This window comes from Rhinolophus hipposideros, assembly GCF_964194185.1.
Source record: "Rhinolophus hipposideros genome assembly, chromosome: 6".
NCBI lineage: Eukaryota > Metazoa > Chordata > Mammalia > Chiroptera > Rhinolophidae > Rhinolophus > Rhinolophus hipposideros.
In genome coordinates, this window is record NC_138052.1 from 9,632,936 (window position 1) to 9,653,991 (window position 21,056).

The 21,056-nt window shown below is 35.7% G+C and overlaps 1 protein-coding gene across 7 annotated transcripts in view; it reads right to left on the reverse strand.

The window, feature by feature from the left end:
• Positions 1-21,056, reverse strand: part of PTPN4 (protein tyrosine phosphatase non-receptor type 4) — a 168,016-nt gene that overhangs the window by 124,999 nt on the left and 21,961 nt on the right. For all 7 annotated transcript variants that reach the window (XM_081052199.1, XM_081052198.1, XM_081052195.1 and 4 more), the window contains one exon: positions 14,522-14,676. In XM_081052199.1, the coding sequence (XP_080908325.1) occupies positions 14,522-14,659 (138 nt within the window). In that variant the 5' untranslated portion in view covers positions 14,660-14,676. The remainder of the gene's footprint in view (positions 1-14,521; positions 14,677-21,056) is intronic.

Below are 21,056 nucleotides of genomic sequence, written 5' to 3' on the forward strand. Positions count from 1 at the left end.
TAGGGAGGAATTACATTCCTCAGCTCCCAGTTCCAGTAGAATTAAAACACAATGTGATATATAGATGATGTATTATAGAAATGTACTTGAAACCTATGTAATTTTACTAACCACTGTCACTCCACTAAATTTAATTTAAAAAATGACTACGCAGCTCACCTGAAATATTCCAAGATAAACTGAAGTGGTTTCAAACCTAGAGACACGAGGCTTAGTGACGAATAGGAGAGAATGTCATAATGGGAATAAGTGGCTTTTGTGAATAAGCTACACAACTATCAAAACAGAATGATGGCACTGGCTGAGTCTAGTTACACACCAAGCGTGTAGAGCAAACAGCTCAAAAAGGAGCACATCAAACGCTTCTTCGAAAGATTTCTCTAAGAAGATAAATTTGATAGACTGTTTGACATGAAGAATATATAAAGATAAGATTCAGAAAACTATTAAAGAGTTTTGGGGTAACTAATGATCTATATAGGAAACAAAGGAAAGAGAAACAGAAAGACAGAGGGAGGGAAGGAATTACCAACTATGAAAACCAAGAAGTTTTGCACAAAAGCAAAATATAATCATAGCATTCTGTGGTTCCACCGTAAATATTAACATCGCCATAATAATGTATACATTGAAAGTAACATAAACTTTATATCAAGTCAATTATATTGATAGGATATGGAGTAGGGGTTAAGGGTAAAAAAGAACTAAATTCTCATCTTTTTTTCCCTTTTTTAAAAAATTTATTGGGGTGACAATTGTTAGTAAAATTACATAGATTTCAGGTGTACAATTCTGTATTACATCATCTGTAAATCCCATTGTGTGTTCACCACCCAGAGTCAGTTCTCCTTCCATCACCATATATTTGATCCCCCTTACCCTCATCTCCCTCCCCCCACCCCCCTTACCCTCTGGTAACCACTAAACTATTGTCTGTGTCTATGAGTTTTTGTTTCTCATTTGTTTGTCTTGTTCTTTTGTTGTGTTTGGTTTATATACCACATATCAGTGAAATCATAGGGTTCTCTGCTTTTTCTGTCTGACTTATTTCGCTTAGCATTATACTCTCAAGATCCATCCATGTTGTCACAAATGTTCCTATATCATCTTTTCTTACCGCCGAATAGTATTCCAATGTGTATATATACAACTTCTTTATCCATTCATCTATCGAAGGACATTTTGGTTGTTTCCATGTCTTGGCCACCGTAAATAAAGCTGCAATGAACATTGGAGCACACGTGTCTTTATGTATAAATGTTTTCAAATTTTTTGGATAGATACCCAGGAGAGGGATTGCTGGGTCATATGTAATTCTATTCGTAATTTTTTAAGGAACCTCCACACTGCCTTCCATAGCGGCTGCACCAGTCTGCATTCCCACCAACAGTGTATGAGGGTTCCTTTTTCTCCACAGCCTCTCCAACACTTGTTGCTATTTGTCTTGTTGATGATAGCCATTCTGACTGGGGTGAGGTGATATCTCATTGTGGTTTTTATTTGCATTTCTCTGATGATTAGTGATGTTGAGCATTTTTTCATGTTTATTTGCCATTTGTATGTCCTCTTTGGAGAAATGTCTCTTCAGGTCCTCTGCCCATTTTTCAATTGGGTTGTTTGTTTTTTTGTTGTTGAGTTTCATGAGTTCCTTGTATATTTTGGATATTAGCCCCTTATCGGAGGCACTGTTTGCAAAAGTCTTCTCCCATTCAGTTGGTTGCCTCTTTATTTTGTCGATGGTTTCTTTTACTGTGCAGAAGCTTTTAAGTTTCATATAGTCCCATTCGTTTATTTTAGCTTTTACTTCCATTGCCTTTGGAGTCAAATTCATAAAATGCTCTTTGAAGCCAAGGTCCATAAGTTTAGTACCTATGTTTTCTTCTATGCAGTTTGTGTCAGGTCTTATGCTTAAGTCTTTGATCCATTTTGAATTAATTTTGGTACGTGGTGACAGATAGCAGTCCAGTTTCATTCTTTTGCACGTGGCTTTCCAATTCTCCTATCACCATTTATTGAAGAGGCTGTCTTTTCTCCATTGTATGTTTTTAGATTCCTTGTCAAAAATTATCTGTCCATATTTATGTAGTTTTATTTCTGGGTTCTCAATTCTATTCCATTGGTCTATGTGTCTGGTTTTCTGCTAATACCATGCTGTTTTGATTATTGTAGCCCTGTAGTACAAGCTAAAGTCAGGGAGTGCGATACCTCCAGTATTGTTCTTTTTTCTTAAGATTGCTTTGGCTATTCGGGGTCTTTTGTGGTTCCAAACAAATCTGATGATTTTTTGTTCTATTTCTTTAAACAATGCCATTGGGATTTTGACGGGGATTGCATTAAATCTGTATGTTGCTTTGGGTAATATGGCCATTTTAACTATGTTGATTCTTCCACCCCATTAGTATGGAATGTTTTTCCATTTCTTTGTGTCTTCTTCAATTTCTTTCAAAAATGTCTTATAGTTTTCAGCATATAGGTTCTTCACATCCTTGGTTAAGTTTATTCCTAGGTATTTTATTCTTTTTGCTGAAATTGTAAAAGGAATTGTTTTTTGTATTTCTTTTTCTGAGATCTCATTATTAGTTAAATTCTCATCTTTTTAAATAGGAAGTCAGTAGATAATACCTAAAACTGAAAAATTAAGTAACAGCAACATACACCTGCTATTTAGAAAGATACAGGGCAATACCAAGGATTCTACTAAAAAGAATTAAGCTAGCTGTTTCTAGGGAAGTGAACAAGGGCTAGGATAGAAGACAACTGCGATTTTGTAACACACCTTATAATACAGGTAAATCTATTTGACTCTTTAAATTAAATACATAATTTGAAAAGACAAAAACTAAAAAATTACAGAGAGAAAACTAAGCATGTTTTTTAAACGATGCAATGACTAATTCTAGGAAAAGCAGACTGTAATCACAGTAGCCACGCTAAGCCACTGTTTGACTTAGCAGTGACTTAACTTGCACAATCATACGAGAAGATAAACAGTGACACTGATTAAGTCAGAAACTGCTAACTGCCTACGTCATATCCATTTTCTCTCATTTATTTAAAATAAAACTCCAATACTATTTGGGGTAGCAACAAGAATATCTAAACTCCCCAGCCTTGCAGCCCAACGTGGGCATGTGACTCAATCCTTGCCACCAAGATGCCACTAGAAGCTGCAGGTAGGACTTTTAAAGGTCAAGTTCCTTACGACTGGGAGAGAAAACTAGTATGTGCACCTTTTGCTTCTCCACCCCCCCTCACCACCTGCCTGAAAACGACATGATTGCTAGAGCTCTAAAAGCTCTCTTGGATCAGGAAGTATTGTTATGTATAGCCACGTTATCAGGAAAGTGAAACACCAACAGGAACCGTAGCTCCCTGGTAACTGTGAAGTTGGTATCTCATTCCTGAACTGTCAAGCTCTATGTGAGAGAAAAATGAAGTTTAGTTCCTTTAAGTTATTGTTACTTCCCATTTCTTTTATTAGAAGACAAACGTAATTCTGATAAATAGAAAACAGGAAAATAAATAGTAGAGACGAAGATAAATTTAACTAAAAATTATGACATAAGAATTTTAGAAGGGAGAGTGAGGGTGTAAAATGGACTAAGACGACTAAATCCTCATCTTGCATAAGAGGAAGTGAACAGATAACGCTCAAAATGAAAATAAAAACCAGCATGGAAAAATGGAAGCTGGAGGTTATCACTTTGTGAGGGGTATAAATGTCTAACTATTACATTGTTTTGTATAAAAGAAGGAAGGAAGGAAAGAGAAGGAAGGAAAGAGAAGGAAGGAAGGAAGGGAGGTAAGAAAGAAAGAAGGAAGGAAGGGAGAAAAATGGGAAGTAAACACCTAAAGCACAGCTCCAAATGTATTTGGAAGCTACTACTAAAAGAAAAGAATGAGAATAATTCATTAAGCTTTCATTGTGTTTTATCTTGTTTTGCTTCTTAAAATTATTTAAAATTTATATTATTACTTAGATAAAAATTAACAACCAAAACATTAATGCTGAATAATTTAATCAGTCACTACAAAAATGTAGCACTAATGGAGTGAAGAAATAACCTTTTGCAAAGAGAGGTCTGGTCTTTGCCCTCAGCTACTGGGAGGTGATCTCTTGGCTCTGGGAATGTCCTGCCTAATGGGTGTCTTCATTTGCCTGGGGGCTTTTGGTCACTTCTAACGAAGTGATTTATGATGGGGCTCTGGGCCACATCACATCAGTTCCGACCTCGAGAGGAACTGAAGACTAAGGGTATTAGGCCTGACCTCTGGGAGAGGCTAGAGATGAGTTAGTCACACAGGGAGTATGTGATTGAGTCCCAGTAAAAAGTTTGGACACCAAAGGCTTGGGGAAGCTTCCCTCGTTGGAAATACTCTGTGCATATTATCACACATGGTGACCAGGAGGAGGTCACGTCATCCATGACTCCATGGACTAGAAGCTCTCCTCCATTCAGACTCCTTCGGGACTCTGCCCAATGCATCTCTTCCCTTGGCTAATTTTAATCTGTGTCCTTTCTCTGTAATAAACTGTAACCATGAGTACAATAGCTTTCAATGAGTTCCACAAGTCCTTCTAACAAATTATCAAAACTTGGAGTAGTTTTAGGACTCTCCCAAGTTTGCATTTGGTGTCAGAAGTGAGAGCAGTCTGGTGGACACGGTCCCCTCTGAACTTTGTGTTCTGGTTAACTCTGGGTAACTAAAGAGGTAGGAGAGGAAAGACATAAAGGGCAAGAAGGGATGTTACATTTCTAGAATAACTATTAGAATCCCTTTTGGATGCTTTATAGACATTCATTTAATCCAGATAGCCCTAATATAATAGATGATACTATTTCCACTGTATATATAGGAAATTATATATAAAGGGCAAGTAAGTGTGCCAATGCACAGAGCGCGTACTTATTAGGATACAAACCTAGGATTTCAGATTCCAAGGCCCATGCACTTCTCACTAGATTACGATGTCTCCCTAATATCACAATGCTTCCCGTATCAATTACTCATACAATGCTTGGAGTCTTAATTTTGACATCACTATATGCTTAAATGATCTGTCTGTGATAGTCTAATACCTAGAATCCAGGATCAGATAGATCTATGTAGCTCTTCGTAGAACTAGCACAGTTCCCACCCAAGTTATTCTTGGTAAAGGAAAACGAAAGTCACCTCATAGTAATACAAAGATAAGGAATATCAAAAAATATATATAATGAATCCAAAGTTGTAAATTAACCAAGTACTATAATTAAGTACTTATTTGAAGATTAAGTGCTTATCTACCTCCGGATTTCTTTAATGTGGGAAAAAAATTAAACAGCTGCAAAAGAAACATCAAAAACTATAAGCTCTGAAGTTTATTATAAACAAATCAAAGGAAGCAACCAAAAGAAATATCTGCACATTCACAAAAATGTCATAACAATATTACAAATCACTCATATATTACAGCTGTTGCTTTTCTTTCTGGAAACTAAACAAAGTGTTACATTAAGAATTATGTGTAGAAATCAAAAGGAACATGAAAAAATAGTCATAAAACCAGTTACTAGGGAAAATATTTAAGAGGAAGACATATTACTATACTGAAATCCAAAATAGGAGGAAAAAAGAGTTTGGGGATAAGTAAGATTTTTGAAAGTGAGTAATTTCCCTGTATGTGTACACGCAGTGCATGTATATATGCAAGTCTGTGTTTTATTTTAAAGTTTTGGAAGCACAATAATTTTAAATCTTATTACTGGAAAGAATGTTAAATAAGGGCAAAGACTAACTGGATGTTCCCTTTAATACAAAACCAAATTTCTAATACATAGATACTTAACTATCTAATTTGACTTAGGAACAATATTCTAAATAAGTACAAACATGAGAAGCAGTTCCTTTTCTCCAGTATTGAGATCAGCGGAGTCCAACTAACAGCACCAAAATCAGCCTCTGGGCAGAGGGCACATTGGGCACCAGGGCTTCCTCTGCTGGATTTTTGAGTCCACAGGGGCTCACAACAGGATTACCCAGGGGAGGGGAACAGGCGATGAGGTGTCAGCAAGAGGTCATACAGCTTACTTACGTGATAACTGTGTCTATTTCTACGGTCACCAACACCATTCCACTGAATACTAGTAATAAAAGCTTGTTTGCAAGTTCTAGTAGGGAAACAGAAAACGGGTCAGAATCATCTGAGAAGGGCATGCTATGCAACTTCAAGAGACACACATAAAGCAAGAGAGCGAAAGTAAGCCCCAAACTAACCACCTAGTTTCATCAGATTAATCATGACAACCAGTGGCCTAGACAGATAGCCTTCACATTCAGTACAATACAAAAACAAAACAAAACAAAAGTATGATGGCAAAAACACTTAAATCATTTATTCCCTCAAAAAATATGAAATAAGTCATAAAGTAGTGGATTACCAACCCTGTGTTCCACACATGCTGTTAATATGGTAGTTAAGAGACAAACTGGGGACTACAATATTTATGAATTGTTTTTGAGAGGCTGGATATATAAACAACAAACACAAAATTGTTAAATAATTAAGTGTTAAGAACTTATCAGCCAAGGAAAGTGTCTCTGATAATAGCTGAGCCCAGCTCAACTAGGGTTAAGGTGCATCGCAAATGTGACAGATGAATTCTGAGTCGAAATCTTTTAAAATAACAGACCCAATGGGCATGTGCTTAGGGCCTCATCTTTGGAAAGCAAGTGGCATTTTATTCCTTTACCAAATCATTGTATCTCAGACTAATTTGATTTTAGAAAATGTAAACGTTTATCATTACTGAGTTGAGTCCTTGTATTTGGTTCAACTATTTGGGTCAACTGAACAATGGATCAAAGAATACAATAAGCAATATATTAAATGTTTCAAATCAAAATCCATTATTATATAATGAGATATATTTTCACATTTTAAAACAACCAAGATTTTCAGTTCTTGTTATGATGGAGTAGCTAATATTGGAATACCCTCTGCTATAAACATCTATAAAGGCTGAACCAAATACAACACACAAAAACAAACAACAAAACCCAACCCACTATCTGTAGGCATTAGACAACAACCAACACAGAGCTATGATCCTTGATAGAAGAGAATCAGATGAACCAATCCTACATTTACACTGGCTTTCTCCTTGAGGCCATTTCCCAAACAACGGTATAGAGAAATAGAGCCCAAGAAGAAAGTGATAGTTTTGCTAGGATGAGAAAATTAAAATTAATATTTGGGACTGCTAACGTGGCTGGGTTTGGGGGGCAGGTTGTTAGAGAGGAAAGAGTCAAAGAGAAAAAGCTACAAAAGTCTGTATAAAAATCCCCTTCTGGTCCTCATCTGCCCCCTAGGCTGTGCATACGCAGGATTACACTCCTAGAAGCCTAGGAGGCAAGAGCTGTTGGGAGGCTGTTAGCTAAACAAAGATTCCAGAAGTGGTACAGTTCTAAAGAAAGGAAGTTCAGGCTCAGTTAGAGGAGACAGACTTGAATGAATATTTCAGACATTTATTTGAGAGGCTAGACACTCCGTGCCCTACTAGGAAGGGAAACGAAGCTGAAAAGACTTACCTTACCCAAGCCTGCACCTAAGCCTCCAAGAGATCAAAGTGATCGCTGGCAGTTTATGCACCTGCCAGAATAAAAGGCAACGCTATTTGGAGGAAGATAATAATCCAGAGCTTCTACAATAAGGTTGGCAAATCTTTCCTGGGAAGGGCCAGAAAGTAAATATCTTCAGGCTCTGAGGGCCATAAACAGTCTCCATTGATCATTCTCTTGAAAAGAAAAAAAAGAAACCTTTAAAAATGTAAAAACGATTTTTAGCTCACGGGCTATACAACAATTGGCCCATGGGCCATAGTTTCCTGTCTGCTACTCTACACTCACAATATCCTTCATGTGATGTGAAATTAGTAGATATGTGAAGTACAGAAAGTGACTGAAAATAAAGAGAAAAGGAGTTAACAAAAAGAGACTTAAGAGTGATTTATCAAATATATGGTGATGGAAGGAGAACTGACTCTGGGTGGTGAACACACAATGGGATTTATAGATGATGTATTACAGAATTGTACACCTGAAACCTATGTAATTTCACTAACAATTGTCACCCCAATAAATTTTTAAAAAGTGATTTATATATTGGTCTTAATATGAGAAGGCTTCAAAATAACTATGATTAACATATTAAAGACAATAGAAAATAGAGAAAACAGATTAAAATATGAAATATTTCCAAAGACAATTAGAATCTACAGAAATGATCATAAAGACATTCTAGAACTGCAAAATATAATATGTGAAATATAGAACCTCCTAGGATGGGTTTAACCGCAGAATAGGCACAGCGAAAAACAGAACACAAAGACAGATTAATAGCTATTCAAAGCATAGGAAGAAATTATAAACAAAAAAATTGAACATATGTTAAGAGATAATATTCAGTGAAATAGCCTAACATATATGTAACTGAAGTCTAGAAGTAGAGAAAGAAGAATGAGTTAGAAGCAATATTTAAATCAGTAAAGCATAAGTTTTCAAACTTTATAACACATTAACTTATACATTCAAGAAGTTCATTGAATACCAAGCAGGATAAACACACACACACACACACACACACACACACACACACACACACACACAACCACCTCTAGGTATATTATAGACAACTGACTAAAAAAAAAAAATCAAACATGAAGAGAAAAATCTTAAAAACAGAGGAAGAAAGTACACATCTCTTGTCCTTCAGAAGAACAGTAAGAATGCAAGATGACTGCTCAAGAAAAACTATGAAACACAAGAAATAGCATCTTTAAATTACTAATGAAAAAAATATCAACACCAAATTCTATGCCCAGAAAAAATATCCTTCAAAACATGAAGAGTAACTAAAGATATTTTTCAGACAGACAAAAAGCTGAAAGAATCTGTCATTAACAGACCCTATTTCAAAGAATAAAAGAATTTCTTTAGGATGAAGGGAAACAATTCTAGATGGAAGCATGGATATGTTAAGAAATGAATAGACAAGCAATTGTTTACAATAATAACAATGTCTTGTAGGGTTTATAACATATGAGGGGGGTGGTAAAAATACGTAACAATAGCAAAAAAGTAGGAGGCAAATAAATGGATTTAAACTGCTTTAAGGCTTTTGTATTTTGGGGAAATATGGTAGAAGTACTAAATAAAGGTAGACTTTTGCAAGTCAGGACACATTTTGCAAGTTCTAAGGTAATTACTAAAAGTATGATATTAAAAGAGTAACCAAAAAAGCTAATAAAGGAGATAAAATGGAGTAAGAAATGCAGGGGTACAAGGAATATCTTTTGGTGAGGGAAGTATTCAATGCCTTAATCTGGTGGTGGTGCTACAGATATATGCACATATAAACAGTCACTGAGTTGCATACTGAAGATTTCTGCACTGTACTATATAACATGTATTACACACATTATAATAAGTAAACAAAAAAAATCTCTATATACTTTCCAGAGTAAGGAGACTAAGCTGCAGAATTTTTCTAAATAGAGTCTAACATATTTCTCAAAAATGTAATGGCTTACGTCTATTTTCTGAAATTTTTTCCATAATGTGCACTAGGCACTCAATACTTGTCATTAAAAGAAGTATATGTATAACTACAATTTTATTTAATTTATTGTACCACTGCAAAGATTTTAAAAATTACCTAATTCTCAAAAAAAAGTAATATTTGACAATCGTTTCTTCTATATTTTTTAGGAATAAACTGGCATTTTTACATTTTCATGTACATGTATTTTCAATGAATATTGCAGGAAACAAACTGGGTTTTGGAAACAGCACATGTACAACAGTACGTAGATGAAAATATTATATATACATATAAAACAATGAGATCACTATTGTATAGAATTTTAATAATAATAATAATAATAATATTCTTCTAAGAAAATATTTCTGGAACTAGAGAATAGATCAATTGAACCACAAGCAATAGAGCAAAGAAGAATCAACCTTTGTAAATTGCATAATATGAGTCAGACACATAAACAAGCACTTCACAAAATTCTCATTTAATTCTAAGCATCCTAGGCAGGACGAGTATTATTCTCTTAACAAATGAAGAATCAGAAATACAGAAAGGTAGAGAAACTTGGTTAGAATCACAGAGCTAGTAAGTCTTCAAAACAAAGACTTAGAAATTCATCACTGGATAATAGCCTAGAAAATCTTTCAAGAAAAGTAAATGTCATTATCAGTAACAGATTCATGCATGACAAATATGACACAAGACCTAGCAACTATACATGCCTGATGAAAAGACAAGATTAAAGAATAAACTAAGAACTACGGTAACTTTAATTGCACACAACTATAAATACGATTGACAACAAGTTTTCTAGTGATATACGAGTAGTTTAGGGAAACATTTCAAAATAGAGAAAGAAAATCTAATGATCTATCACATACTACAATGTCTGAATTTTCAAAATTATCATGTCTTCAGTGCAAAAAGATAACCAATTCCATTTTAACATCTAATTTTACTCAAAAAAATCTTCATAAATAGTAAATTCTCCTTCAAGGTAGACATTGAAAATCAATCTGAGAGATGTCAAGGTTAAACGAGGCAGACTGGACACAAACGTTTGCTTCACTAAAATAACAGCGAAGGCAGTAATCAAGTAGAGTCTGTATAACAAGAGCCCCCTCCGTGACCAACAGCCCCCTCTCACATCCCCCTTCCTGCTACCAATGTCTGTAAGAACTAGAGATTTACGACTCTCCAATGAAAATGATCCAGTCAGACTAAGGATTTAGGGACATCGGGTACAGTTGATTAATTTTACTGTGCTGAAAATGAAAACACAGACTTAATGGTATTTAACGGAATTAAGAGAACAAATATCAGAGGTTTGAACTTCCCTATTAGTTTGCAGGCTATCATATACCACTGCACTCGCTGTATGACAAAATGCATAATAGGGGGCCATTCACATAGAGTAAAATACGCAGCACCTACATAGAAGTACAAAGCAACTCAGACTTTGAATGACCTGGGTGCAAATACCTGGGAGAATAAATATACTATACATCCCACAGTCAATTTCTCATTGTTCCTCTCAGTGCTTTGATGACCTGAAGTAATGGTACAGAAAATTTCTAAAACCTTAGTGCTCCTCATTCTAGTAATACACGCAACTCTACTGTGTTTCCCTGTAAATAAGACCTAGCAAGACCATCAGCTCTAATGCGTCTTCTAGAGCAAAAATTAATATAAGTCCCAGTATTATACTATATTTGTATTATATTATACCCGGTCTTATAACGTAGTAAAATAAGGCCAGGTCTTATATTAATTTTTGCTCCAAAAGACGCATTAGAGCTGATTATCCGGCTAGGTCTTATTTTTGGGGAAACATGGTATTAGAACTGATATTTAAATTTATATTAAAATATATAAACATGCATGAAATATATTAAATATGTCTTCCTAAAAGAGTAATTAGATAAAGCATTGATTACAACATTAAAAAATAAAACATAGTTTTACTAACTAAAGTACCCAACAGAAAAATTATGCTAGATGGGAAACATAGCAAATCCTTCCACAGTATTTTGGAATAAATAGAGAACTGCAAGTTAAAATAAAAACTAAATATTAACTAATTAAATATTAATTAACATTAAATTAAAGGAAGAATTACTAAGTTTAAACACCCCCAAAGTTTAATTAGTCAATAACAGGAAAAAAGGCTTATTTTCTTATATCAATTCTCTAATACGTGAGAGTCACCATTAACCAGAAATTTTTATAAAGCAGAATTACCTGCACTGAATGTTATCTCTGTTTGACAATCTATATTCCAACTATCTATTAATAACTGACAAAATACAAAACACTTAAAATTTTAAGTTTTGGAAAAGCACATTAGTTGGGTATGTTAGATAATATCCTTAAAGATACTACTCTACAACCCCTTTTCCAATGTGAAACGGCTTGGAATTTGGGATAAAAAAGGTAAATTAGTGATCTTGCTAAATAGTAATACATATCGAAAATTTTAAACTCAAAAACTGGTAGAAAGATTAATATTGTATGTTTCCCACCCTTATTGAGATATAATTGACATATAGTATTGTGCAAGTTTAAGGTATAAAACATGCTGATTTAATGCAGGGGTTAAGGGGCACCAACCCTTACCTAGTCAAAACTCCACATATAACTTTTGACTCCCCAAGCCCAGATACTCCCTCAGTATCTGTGGAGATTGGTTCCAGGACCCTGTGTAGGTACCAAAATCCACGGATGCTCGAGTCTTACATAAAATGGCCTAGAACACATAAAACTGGCCCTCTGCATCAGCAGATCGAAAATACTGGTTTTGATCCAAGGTTGTTGAATCTGCAAAACCAGGGGATATGAAGCACTGATGGCGGATATTTACTGGGGAAAGAATGCGCATAAGTGGAGATGTACAGTTCAAACCCATGTTGTTCAAGGCTAATTGTATGTTGTGAAATGATTACCACAATAAAATTAGTTAACACATTCATTACCTCACATAATTACCTTTGTATGTGTGTGTGTGTGTGTGTGTGTGTGTGTGTGGTGAGGACACTTAAGATTTATTCTTAGCAACTTTCAAGTACATACTATGGTATTGTTGACTAGTCAGCATGCTGTACACGAGGTCCCAGAACTGACCTATAACTGGAAGTGTGTACCCTTTGACCAACATCTCGCCATCTCCCCCACGCCCCAGCAACTACCATTCTACTCTCTGTTTCTAGGAGTCCAGCTTTTGGAGAGTCCACATGAGTAAAATCATACAGTATTTGTCTTTGTCTGACTTACCTCGCTTAGCACAATGCCAAGGTCCATCCACGCTGGCATAAATGTTAGGATTTCTAAAGATCAACAATTTATATTACTTAATGATTTCAAAGTATAGAAACATAGTATCTGCCTTATCCACGGGGAATACATGCCAAGTCCCCCAGTGGATGCCTGAAACTATAGCTACATATACATAAACTATAGCTACATCTCTCTACATATACTATGTTTTATCCTATACATACATACCTATGATAGTTTAATTTATAAATTAGGCACAGTAAGAGATGAACAACAATAACTAATGATAAATGAGTTAGAACAACTGCACCAGTACACTGTAGTAAAAGTTATGGGAGTGTGGTGTCTCTCTCTCTCTCTAATAATTGACACAGCTACTACTAAGGGACTAATGGGTGGGGAGCACATACAACGTGGAAATGCTGGACAAAGGGATAATTCACATCCCGGGCAGGAAGGAGCAGGACGGCGCAAGATTTCATCATGCTACTCAAAAGAGCACACCATTTAAAACTTATGAATTGTTTATTTTTGAAACTGTCCATTTAATATTTTCAGACTGCAGTTGACCGTGGGTGACTGAAACAGAGGAAAGTAAAACCATGGATAAGGGTTTCCCTCTCTACCCAGGGAATGCAGCAGGAAACAGACCAAGGTGCTATCTTGGAGATGTGGAAATAAGGAATGAGGAATTCCAGTTTAAATATGGACTATGTATTAGACAGCATTATTTTCATAATGTTAAATTTTGGGGTGTAATAATGGTACTGTGGCTAGTTATGAGATTCTTAGGCTGCTGAAGTACTGACAGGTGAAACGTATCACTTTCAGAAATTTCAGAAAAAACACACAGAAAGAAAAAGAAAGCAAATGTTCAAAACGTTAACAACAGATCAATCTAGGTAAAGGGTATGTGGGGATTCATTATACATACTATTCTTTTACCTTTTCTGTAGGCCTAAATTTTTTTAAACAAAAAAGAGGAATGTACCCTTGTATATATTAAGACATGTACAAGAATGTTCTCCAGCAACATTGATAAGAGCCCAAAGTGGAAACAATCCAAATATACACCAGCAGTAAAATGAACAAGTAAATGGTAATAAATAAATGGACAAGTAAATTACGATGTGTTCATATAACAGAGTACTACACAGCAGTGAAAATAAACCAACTACTGTTAACACATCACATGGGTGAAACTCACAAATAATGTTAAGCAAATAACACTATGCACAAATAAGATGAACTAATATTTGTTGAATAAATATTTCAGAGAAGACTCAGATTAAGATCAGGGCTGTCATTTACCTTTATTTAGCAAAAGTTTTATTCATAGACAGTACAAATAAGATGACAATGAAAATGTATAAATTATTTAGGAGAAAAAATTCCCCTCAAGCACCCTTAAGTACATTTACAAAAACTACCCACATACTACTGATCTGCTCCACTAATTAGTCATAGTGCAATTTTTTTAAATATCCAGTTTGAATTAGAACTTGTACTTGATCGTTACAAACCCATACTACAAAGTCTTCTCTTCATCGAAAAGGGATTTCAAACTGTAATACAATTAAACAATTTTCGTTTTAAAATATAACCTAAATTCAGATGTATAACCAGAGATAAGTATTTAAAAGAGAGACAGAGACATAAAGGACTTACATTAACTCTGAAAGCCTGTACAGTGTTATCCAGAAGAAGGATGTTACAAATCACCTCTGTGTGCTGTCTGTCTCGGGCCAACTCGGAAGCTCGCACATTGTAGGTTCTGCCAGCAGGCAATCGGAAGCGTGAGGTCATTACTGTCCACACAAGGTCTAAGTTGAAAAAGAAAGTTCAATAAGTAAAAGAATAGCTCAAGATACAAAGTAGTTTAAACCACAAAATTTCACTATGTACTTTTTAAACTAACATTTAGGTAAAAAGCAGTTATAAATTTTGAAACAGCCAGATAAGAATTATAAGTACAAAAAAGATACTATATATATAATCATCTAAACAAAAATTATGAACTACCTGGAAGAGGAGCTCTATTTTTAACTGCTCCATTGAGAAAACAATACACAAATTGTTTAGGAAGTCATAGTCCAATTCAAAATATATAAATGTAAGAGTAGCCAAAGGGAGGAGGAGAATATGTTACCTCAGGAAGCTGGACATTACTCCTGATGCAAGTATTCAAAACGGTAAAGTGGCAACAGGAGGGAAGTTTATTTAAGCTTTTATTAAAGCTTAAGATTTGGGGGAAACACAGGAGTTTGCTGTTAACTGTAATTATACCCTTCATTTTAACTAAACTCAAATTCAAATTCGAATAGGATTGTTCTTCTTCTTAAGAAAACAAAAACAAAAACTTAAGGCTACAGATCTTTGCTCTCAATTTGCAACCTAGGAGGGAAAAATATATTGCCTATAAAGAACAAATATCACCAACATTTGATGTTAAAAGACAGCTGTAGCTTCAAAGTCTGAAAGAAAATTATCTGCAACATAGAATTATATATCCCCCAAACGAGAATTCATGTGGCAGAATAAATCTAGAGACATTTTCAGACATTCAAGGATTCAGTTTAAAATCCATAAAACTTCCCAATTATAGATAATTAGATAATGGAAACAAACTACACTAGAAACAAACACAAGTATATAGAAATTTTTAAATATAAATAAACAATAGACATTTAAATGAGCAAGCAAAAATAAAAAGAAACAGTTAAAATCAGTGGTATTCAGAAACTGCAGCTGACATCATGGACTGTTCATGTCAAAAGGATTAAAGCTTAAAGGGAAAGTCAACATCGCGTAAGCATACAAATTGTAGGAAAAGAGCTTTAGCATGTTGATAGAAAAAGATTAGCCAAGTAAGATTCACCAACTACCGGTAAAAGATAGTGATTGGTGCAACAAACAAGTGCTGGTGAGATTGTGGAGAAAAGGGAACTCTGGTGTTGGTGGGATTGCAGATTGGTGCAGCCACTGTGGAAATCAGTATGGAGGTATCTCAAAAAATTGAAAATGAAACTACCTTATGACCCAGCAATTCCACTCTTAGGTATCTATCCAGAGAAATCCAAAACACTAATTTGAAAAAAATATATGCACCCCTATGTTTATTGCAGCACTATTCACAATAGCCAAAACATGGAAACAACCGAAATGCCCATCGGTAGATGACTGGATTAAGAAACTGGTACATTTATACAGTGGAGTATTACGCAGCCATAAAGAAGAATGAAATCTTACCATTTGCAATGATATGGATGGACCTAGAGAACATTATGTTAAGTGAAATAAGTCAGATGGAGAAAGACAAATACCATATGATCTCACTTATATGTGGAATCTAAAGACCTGAATAAATGAGCAAACTAAACAGACCTAGTCTCAGAGATAGAGGAAAAACTGATGGTTGCTAGAAGAGAGAGGGATGGGGATGAGGGAGAAGGTGAGGGGCTTAGAAAGCACAAATTGGTAACCACAAAACTGCCACCAGAATACGAAAGACTGTTTGGGGAATGTAATCAATAATGTTGTAAAGATTTTGTAGGGTGTCAGATGGGCACTTGTCTTATTAGGGAGACCACTTCATGACCACTGCGCTGTACACCTGAACCTGAAGCTGAATAATACTGAATGTCAACTATAATAGTCACAGGATGTGGAGTACAGCATAGGGAACAGTCAATGGAATTGTAACAGCTTTATACGATGTCAGAGGGGTAGGAGACTGGGGAAAGGGGCGTTATCACTTTGTAAGGGGTGAAAATGCCTGAATAGTACATTGTTTTGTACACCAGAAACTAATGAAAAAAAGAAATCATAATTATGTGAGGTGATGTATGTGTTAACTAACCTTATAATGATAGTCATTTTGCATTATATACATGTATCAAATCTCTACATTGTACACCTTAAACTTACACAATGTTATATGCCAATTATATCTCAATAAAGTTGAGGGAAAGATTTAAAAAAAAAAGATAGTGATTGGTCGTTTCTAGTTTCATATGTAAGGAGATTGGAAGTTCCCACTCCATCCTAACAAGTAAAAAGCAGAACGAACTGGAAAATCAGCAACTCTTCTTTGGTCTGTAAGAAAGAGGACAAACCACTGTCCCCAAGACTGGAGAGACAAGCAATTATGAAGAGTCATGACCCACAGGACACCACCACCAGAGCCAGTGCATGAGTAGGAAAACCTGAACTACAACTGATGAATTGCTGGAGGCTCAACGTAGACAATTCTGAGAGTTAAAAACTCTAGGGGGGCCCAGTCACAAGAGGGCTCCCACAATATTGTGAGATTTACTTCCAGGAGCACAACCAGATTCCCACAGGAAACACCAGAGAAAAACACACTGGGCTTCCCACAGTTGAGTGAGGTGGAACGACCGTGGCGAAACCCACCAGGGCTCTCTGCTCTTAACAAGGTCGGCCCTCGGTCAGCAGAGCCCAACCGCCCTGGCGCAAGGAAAATACCCCACTCCAGCTGAATCTAGCCTTCCAGTGGGGAAGGGAAGCACCCAACTGCAGCCCCCAGCCACCCTGTCCCGCCTAAGGGAAGAGAAAAACCCTGAGAAACACTGTGCAGTGCACAGCCCAGAGGCCCAGTCTCACTAAAACACTGACAGCTAATCACAGGATAAAGGCCCCCCCACCCCACATCACTAAGGCCGAGTTACAGCAGTCCCGTTAGCCGGACATCATGTCTGCATACCAAGAAAGATTTACAAGGCATACCAAGAGACTAAAAACACACTGTGAAGAGAGAGCAAGCATCGGAACCAGACAGGGAAGGGATGTTGGAATCATCAGACAGGGAATTTAAAACAACTATGACCAATACGCTAAGGGCTCTAACAGATAAGGTAGACAGTATGTGAGGCCAGGTAGGCAATGTAAGCACAGAGATGGAAATCCCAAGAACGAACCAAAAAGAAACGCTACAGGTAAAAATCAAGGTAACAGATATAAAGAATGTCTTTTATGGGCTTATTAGTACTCGAGACACAGCAGAGAAAGGATCTCTGAGCTACAGAATAGATCGATAGAATCCACAAAAAATGAAAAGTAAAGAGAACAAGACAAAAAACAAAACAAAAACCAGAACAGAATGTCCAAAAACTGTGGGACAACTACAAAAGGTATATGGGACATACATGTAATGGGAATACCAGAAGAGAGAAAAGAACAGAAAAAATATCTGAAACAATGACTGAGAACTTCCCCATATTAATGTCAAACATCAAACCACAGATCCTGGAAGCTCAGAGAACACCAAGAAGGAAAGACGCCAAAAACAATGCAGAACACACCCAAACAACAAAAAACACAAACAAATAAACAAAAAATACATCTAGGCCTATCATTTTAAAACTACAGAAAATCAAAGATAAAGAAAAAATCCCAAAAGAAGCCAGGCAAAAAGCACTTTACCTATAGAGGAACAAATGTAAGAATTACGTCTGACTTCTTAACCACACAACAAAAAGAGAGTGAAGTGTAATATTCAAAATGCTGAGGAAAAACCAACTTAGAATTCTGTATCCTGCAAAACTATCTTTCAAAAGAGAGAGAAATAAAGACTTTCTCAGATGAGAGAACCTGAGAGAGAGAAAGAGAGAGAGAGAGAATTTGTTGCCAGCGGACTTGCCCTGCAAGGTAGGTTAAAAGTTCTTCAGAGAAGGAAAAAAAATATAGGTCAAAACTCACATCTACATAAAATAAGGAAGAGCAGCTAAGAAAGAATAAGTGAAAATAAATTTAAAACTTTTTAATATTCTAAATTGATCGATCACTTACAATACCCTGAACTTGAGTGTAGGAAGGACTTAAGGTATTTGATGGGCTTTTCCCTCCATGACTAGGTGAAGGCTGAAAGGGATTTGCAAATGTGATTCAAGTGCCCAGTCAGCTGAGTTAATCCAGAGATTCCATTGGTGGGCCTGACTTAATCAGGGGAAAGCCCTTAAAAGAAAGACTTCTCCCTGAAGTCAGGGAAACCCTGCTGCTGCCTGTGAGAGGGTCTGTGGCAGGGCCTCTAGGAACCGCCAGCCAGGAACTGAGGACCTCGGCCCTGCAGGTGATTATAGTTGTTAACAATTACACGAATTGGGAAGAGGACCCAAAGCGCTCCCAGTCCAGTCAGCACGCAGATTGTAAATTTGTGAGATCCAACCAAGCTGTGCCCATACTCCTGACCCACAGATAGAAGAAGAAAATAAAGGTGTGTTGTTTTAATCTGCTACATCGGTGGTAATTCATTACACAACAGAAAACCAAGGCATCTTGGGTAGTGGTGCTACTCAACCCATAAGCATTCACAGGAGAAAGAAAGAAAACACAAGGAATGAAGCTTTATTCATAGCGAGCTCCATGCACATTCCATTCCTGCCTGTGATGGACGCATACTTTCCTTCTCCCCAACCCTGCCTTCCCTTCACCAGGGTAAGTGGTCTGGCCAAAAAAAGTGACCAAAGAGATAAAGAAATACAGTAGTAAGAGCAGAATCAACAACTTCGTCTTAACAGAAGGGGAGCTACCTAAAAAGGAAAATTGGTCAATGTTACAAAAGTATCCCCAGTCAAAGCACCGTACAGGAATGACAAGATCAAAAGATATCAGTGTATTTTGCCAATACTAGTCTTTTGCATTTACTAACACACTTACTTTTCAAATTCGCACTTAAAGACTTCCAAGTAAAAGCACAAGTGAGTTGTCTAATCCACTCTTGAGATTTCCCCCAAAATTAACATATTTTTAGTTAGCAAGATACCAAATACATTCATCCTGCTTGCCACATTTACTTTCAATTCATAAAGCAAAAATTCTGTTTGATTTCAGGAGAATTTTGCTACTTGAAAATTCTAACTTTGTGAGAGAATATACTAAATCTTCATGTTTTAGAAAGGCACGAGTCAAATAAAATTCTTCATCACATCTTTCTTTTTTCATCTGAAAGGTGTTTCAGTAACACACACACACACACACACACACACACACACACACACACAATTACTGTCCAGGGAAGAGAACCCATCTTTTTTAAAGAAAGAACATGAATTGTGATCTATAAAAATGTTCATTATTTTAAAGATACTCAATGTAGTAATAAAATCTTAAATATTCAAAAGTTCTAAAATGATGATAAAAAAATTTTATGTCTATAGGTATTAAAAATGTATACATATCATGTTAAATAAAGGGAGTTGAACATAAATGGTGATATTCAAACTATAAAAATTATGGACAAATACAGTAAGAGACAGAAGAAGCACTTGGGCAAATTCACAGTGCCTGGTGAATAAAATTTTGGGATAAAATTGTTTCATATTTAGAATTCTATTAATGTTAATACAATGTTTTCTGTTTAGTAAAAATAAGCACATTCTTTCTGACTTTCTTTTAACTTCAAAGGTCAAAATGGCAAACACTCAGTTTATTTTTCAATTACCATAAATACAGATTAAAAAGTTTAGGCTGTCAGAAAAAGAGACAAGCGACATGACTACAGCAATACCAAGAAAGTCCAAGAAAGACAGAATGAGTGGGAGAGAATGAAAGCAGGGGACAGGTAGATACTCCTTGACCAGATACAAGACGTGTGAAAAACAAAGTTAACATCATACTTAATGTTTTTAAAATCTTAACGCTTTCCACCTAATATCAGTAACAAAACAAGGATATCCATCTGCTCTCATCCCTTCTATTCAGAGCTGAACTGGAGGTGAGAACCAGGGCAATTAGGCAAGAAAAAGAAATACAAGTCATTGAGATTAGGCAGGAAGAAGGAAAACTATCAATATTTACAGATGACATACTATCTACATAGAGAATCTGAGGGAACCCAGGGAAAAAAAATAACTATACTAGAACTAATAAGTGAGTTTAGCAAGGCAAGAAAGAACAATATGTAAAAATTAATTGTATTTATATAAACTAGCAACAATCAGGAATAATTTAAAAATAACAATTTATAATGGTATTAAACTGAAAACTTAACACTGCTTAGAGAAATTAAAGGAGAAAAATAAATGAGTAGATATAATGTGTTTATAGGTTGGATGATCTCAAGATTCAGTGCAATCTTAAGAAAAATCATAGCAGGCTTTCTTGTAGAAATTGACAAACTGATTCTAAAGTTCATGTGAAAATGAGAAAGACTTGAATAGAAAATAGTTTAAAACAACTTTGAGAA